The sequence below is a fragment of the Phaseolus vulgaris genome, chromosome 9, assembly GCF_051622355.1.
Source record: "Phaseolus vulgaris cultivar YP4 chromosome 9, ASM5162235v1, whole genome shotgun sequence".
NCBI lineage: Eukaryota > Viridiplantae > Streptophyta > Magnoliopsida > Fabales > Fabaceae > Phaseolus > Phaseolus vulgaris.
Window position 1 is genome coordinate 9,174,636 of NC_143506.1, and position 5,798 is coordinate 9,180,433.

Here is a 5,798-nt window from a genome sequence, read left to right on the forward strand (position 1 = left end):
ACCATGATGAAAGTATCATTGGGTGGAAAGTTGTACTTTTTAGTTGTATCACAATGTGTAAGGTAACAATCATTAGAAAATATTGAAGGCTATTAGAATAATATATTTCCATATTATTACCGATATTATTGCCTCCATTATAGTGTATATATTTCTAGAATATCTCTTTTACCCAAATATACTGATACTGTAATTATTAGAATAATAATAGTAACCCTAGAATATCTTCTGGTGGGTTGTATTAATAGGGACCAAATTGATGGAATAAAGCAGCAATTACAATTCTTTCATGGTATCAAAGCAACCGATCCATTCTTCTCTTCTTCTCGTGTAATCGCCCAATGTCGACCGACTCCCAAAGTTCGAAATCACCAACCTTTCATCCTGCTTTCGTTGTTTCTAATATCAATAACCACATCAAAATCACCCTTGATATCGAAAACGTCCATTATGCACATTGGACAGAACTCTTTATCAACACTGCCAAGTCGTTTGCCATGGTCGACCATATCGTGCCACCCAAAGCAGACAAGCCAATTACCAAAGACGCCCAATGGGAACGTCTCGATGCTATTGTCAAACAATGGATATATAGCACCATTAGTACGGACCTTCTCCATACTATCATCACACCAGGAGCCACCGACCAAGATACTTGGGACCGCCTTGCCGACATCTTTCAAGACAACAAACACTCCAGAACCGTCTTTCTCGAAGAAGAATTTGCTCGTATTCATATGGACCAGTACCCTACTGTTTCGGCCTACTGTCAGCATTTGAAGATGCTTGCCGACAAACTTGCAAATGTTGGATCGCCGGTCAGTGACAACCGTCTGGTTCTCCAATTGGTGACGGGACTCTCAGTCGATTACGCCACCATTGCCACCCTCATTGAACAAAGTAATCCTCTTCCCTCTTTCTATAAAGCTCGTTCTATGCTTATCTTGGAAGAAACACGTCGCTCTCGTGCTGTCAGAACAGGCACTGCTCTTGTTGCATCACAACAACCTGATCCACGTCCTATCTCTAACACTCCAGCCACATCAACTGGTGCCAACACTCGACCACCATATGGTCGTGGTAAAGGCAATAAAGGTGGGCGCTCGGGTGGCGGTCGTGGACGAGATCAGTATACTTCGCACCCTCGTGCTCCGCCTACCTCATGGACGCGGTTGCCTTACAACCCTTGGGGTCAGGTTCCCAATTGGACACCACCGCCTTGCCCATATCCTACGAGTTCATGGACACCACGACAACCATCAACCGCTTCATCTTCCCTTAGCATCCTTGGCCCTCGTCCTCAACAAGCGTTCGTCACCCAGTCCGCACTTGCCGAGCCCTCAACCAGTATGTTTGTTCCTACGGATATTGTTGCGGCTATGCAAACGCTCTCTCTTCAACCACCAGATGACAACTGGTATATGGACACTGGGGCCACCTCTCATATGATGGCTGACCAAGGTATACTCTCCTCTTATTCTCACTCGAGTCTGAATAATAATATAATTGTCGGAAGTGGTCACACTGTTCCAATTAAAGGTTTTGGTCACACTCTTTTACCTAACACAAACCCCCCTTTCACCCTAAATAAAGTCCTACATGCACCCAAACTAACACCGAGTGTGATAATGGAAAAGAATATGACAACCAGTTTTTTCGTCGTCACTTCCTAGAGCATGGCATCCACTTTAGATTTTCATGTTCGCACACATCCTCTCAAAATGGAAAAGTCGAACGCAAAATCAGAACCATAAACAATATCGTGCGAACTCTCCTTCTCCATGCTTCTCTACCCCCCTCATTTTGGCACCATGCTCTTTCAATGGCCATATATCTTCACACTATACTCCCGAGCAAAGCTAACCACAATCTAACACTGACTCTCAGCCTCTATCTTCGCCACCCATCTTACACCGAACTTCGCACCTTCGGGTGCCTCTGTTACCCCCATCTTCCCAGTAGTCGCATTCATAAGTTGGATGTCCATTCCACACCGTGTGTATTCCTTGGCTACCCCTCACATCACCGAGGCTACAAATGCTACGACCTATCTACCAAAAAATTCTTTATCTCTCGTCATGTAACCTTTCATGAATCTATTTACCCGTTCAAAGAATTACAACCTCCATCCCCTCACACTTACACATTCCTCGACATGCCTATTTCTCCCTACATCACCCACCACTTACACTCTAACCCAACTCCTCCCACTGCACCCACTCCCACGCCACCTACGTCTCATATCCACCCTTCACCCCCTACACCACCACCCACTACACCCACTCCCACGCCACCTATGTCTCCTATCCAACATTCACCCCTTACACCACCATCCCCACCTACACCCCTTACACCACCTATGATGTGATTCCAATAGCAAAGAAGAGAATGATTCTTGACCTTCTTAGGAATTAACTTGAGTTGGACAATAGTCAGACACTTTTTCTTAGAATTGGATCAATGTTCTAAGTCAAGAACTCACCAAAACTAGCACCAATTCCAAACTCGTATGGAAGTTCCAATTATAGTCAAATTGAACCGATTAAAGTGAAAGAAGAAGCAATTTCACCGAATAGAATTAGCTAAAAACTGAAATGAATCGAACATAAAGGCTGAAAATGAATAAGAACAACAATGAACAGCAAGGAAACAAAGGCACCGAACAAAAACACCACAGAATTGAAAACTGCCGAACAGAAATTCAAGAACAACAAGCTAAACATGAACAATTGAAAAAGAAGGAAGGAAGGAGAGGAGAAAGCTCATGAAGATGGATGTATGGTTGGATGATCATGCCACTAGAAGGATGGATGCTCCTAGATGAGTGTGCAAGCCGCCACTTGAGGTAACCATGGAACCATCAAGATAAGACTAGAGAAGAAGGCTCAAAGCTCTCCAATGCTCTCTCAAAATTTGAGTATAGTTTCTCTAATTAAAATTCAAATCTGAATTGTACAAGCTAAGCACCTTTATTTATAGCCTAGAGGTGCTGAAAAATAGGTGGGAAAATTCAAATAAACTCATTTGAAATTCCCACCAAAAACAAGTCACATGGGAGGTGTGACCTTTTTCTACTATGACACCTCCTAAAAACTACACCTACACCACTCTCCTAAGTCACATGGACAATGTGACTTTATTTTACATTTTCACACTCCTTTATTTAATAATCACACCTCCTAAAACTATACAAGAGTATTTCAAAGCTTGGCCTTGCCCCTCATGGGATGGACTTGGGCTCTTTGGGCTTTGGCCTTCTTGGGCTTGGGCTTGGGCTTTGGGCTCGGGCCTCATCTTTATTTTATGTCTTCTTTTAATTTTGAGAAGACTAGAAGGAAGAACTTCAAATGTGAGGGTGGATGTCCTCTTCCTCCATTAATAAAAGCCTCCTTTATTTGATTCTCATCATACTCCTCGAGTTGGAGAGAATTCGTCCATGAATTCTGAATCCCTGCATATAACAAAGTCAGTTTATTCTTACAATTAAAAGTGGAAAAAAAAACATGACTTAGCATTTGGAAACAATGGGATTTCAGAAAAGGAGGTTCTATAAAACGACCAAGTTGGAAAAATTTGTTTAGGAATGATGATATCTTTTGGAAAAAGTCCTCTTAAATGGTGACAACCATTAGGAGGTATGAAAAAATCATTCCTAACATTTTTTAACCAAGATGGTGGTGAAGTAAGAACCTTTGGTAATGAAAAAGATAAGGAAGGAAAACACCTTGGATGTGAAAGTATAAGACCCATGTCAACTTGGCCTTCTTTGTCTTTTTCATTTTTACTTGTGGTAGGTGGGTGAGTGAGGTCTTGTTTTACCTTGTTTAGCTTTAAGATTTGCTTTTGTGGACAATGAAGAGCTATGTGCCCAAAACCTAAACATTTAAAACATTTGATATTTGAAGTTTTGGTAGGTGACTTAGGAGTAGAAGGATTTGGAGTAGAAACTTTTTTTGGAAACAAGGTTTGTTTGGAAAAATTGGAAGGAGAATTTTGAGTAGAAATTTTGTTAGCATCCTTCCTAGAAGAGTTGTAGAAATCATCATCATGAGTATTTTTGAAAGTTGTTTTCAAAAGATAGGATTCCACCTTGATGGCTTTGCGAAACACTTTCTTTAAAGAAGAGTACTCATTAAATTCTACAAATTCTCTAATATCTCTTCTCAAACCACGTACAAACCATTTTATCTTTGACTCTTCATTAGCATGTATATTCATTTTAGTCAAAGTTGTTTCAAAATATTTAAAGTATTCATCTACCATCCTATGTCCTTGAGGAAGCCTTTGGAACTTCAACAAGTGTTCCTTCCTAGAAGGAGGAACAAACCTCGCGCGCATACGCTCTTTCAAAGCATTCCAAGAAACCACGGGAGGTTTCTTGCGATATATAATGTCCATTACAATTTTATGCCACCATTCTTTGGCATAGCCCAAAAAGGATAAAGAAACTAAACTAAGTTTTTGGTCATCTTGGACCTTATACACATGAAAATAATGGTCAACCTTAGTCTCCCATTCTAAATACACATTAGGATCACTATCACCATTAAAACTAGGGACTTGTCCACAAGAAATGTTGAACACTTGGTGATATCTTTGGTCACGGTTATAGCTCTCTTCATGAGAATGATGGTGATGCTTCTGTCTTCTATGTTCCTCTTCACGGCCTACATCATTTGAAGAACCTCTTGAAGAAGGTCTATGTGAATGATGCCCATCATGGATAGAGTGAGATGGCCTAGCTTGTTGCACCTCCATCTTTTGCAATTTCTCTTCCAAACGCCTAATGGTGCGTTGAGCTTCATACAATTCTCCAAGGACCGAAGCTTTGGAAGGAGAATGTTGTTTGTAAGATGCACCACTTGAATAGCCAGCCATTTGCAAATGAAAACAGCAAACACACAAAAACAATAAACAAGTCAAGAAACAAAATTAGCAAAAAAAATGAATTTGGCACCCAAATTGCCGAAGTAAATTTGGCCAGAAAAAAGAGGTCACTCTCAAAGAAATAATGTCCCTGCACCAATCTGATCTTGAGGTCTTGGAATCCTCAAATGAAATATGTCAAAGCAAGACACGCCAATCTCAAAGCCAACCACAACAAAACCAATGAAGCAATAAAGACAAACAAGAAAAAGTATAAGCAATGAAAGGCTAGAACAAAAGGAATACTAGATGTTTGACAAACTCAAAGATTAATGAACAAAAGACAAGCAAGAAAAATAAGGAACTCATGAGAAAGTAGGCACACAAAAGAATACTTAAAGAAAAGCACTAGAGTAGATAAAGAAAACAAAAATTAGCTACTGGAAAATATTTTTTATGCAAACTGTGCTTGATGTTCACTGATTTAACTGGAATGATATAGAGCGAACTGGATTATGAAATTTAAACCACAGAATCTTCAAGATGTTAACTCAATAATGGCACTGGAATCACTTAAAAACAGTAAGCCAATTAATTGAGATAAATTTTTCAAAATCGCTGCCAGATTACCGTATTTTTTTGGGCAGAATTGTACACTTTTTGTATTTTATTTATCATTTTTTATATACTTTGAATTTTTGAGTACTTCTTTTTTCTATGCTTTTATAACACTTTGAATAACACAAATCTAGAATTTCAGAATTTTCCAGTGAGTAAATCAATTGCAATAAGGAAAAACAGTAAGCACATTTTTAGAAACAGAGGAATCCTAATAGGAATGAAAAACAGAATTATGAACTAGCAAAGACATAATGGAAAATGATGAGTAGGAACTTGTATAGGTTTAGAATACAAGTATGAACTCAATTCTA

At 39.5% G+C, this 5,798-nt stretch overlaps 1 protein-coding gene across 1 annotated transcript; it reads left to right on the forward strand.

The window, feature by feature from the left end:
• Positions 1-341: 341 nt before the first annotated feature.
• Positions 342-1,673, forward strand: LOC150025144 (Copia-like polyprotein/retrotransposon). The gene has a single exon (XM_090295640.1). It carries the CDS (start codon positions 342-344, stop codon positions 1,671-1,673), a length of 1,332 nt encoding a protein of 443 aa, XP_090151766.1.
• The last annotated feature ends 4,125 nt before the right edge of the window (positions 1,674-5,798 follow it).

Excerpts from the sequence above, each read along its gene's own strand:
- LOC150025144 (XM_090295640.1), top strand. The coding sequence starts at position 342 with ATGTCGACCGACTCCCAAAGTTCGAAATCACCAACCTTTCATCCTGCT.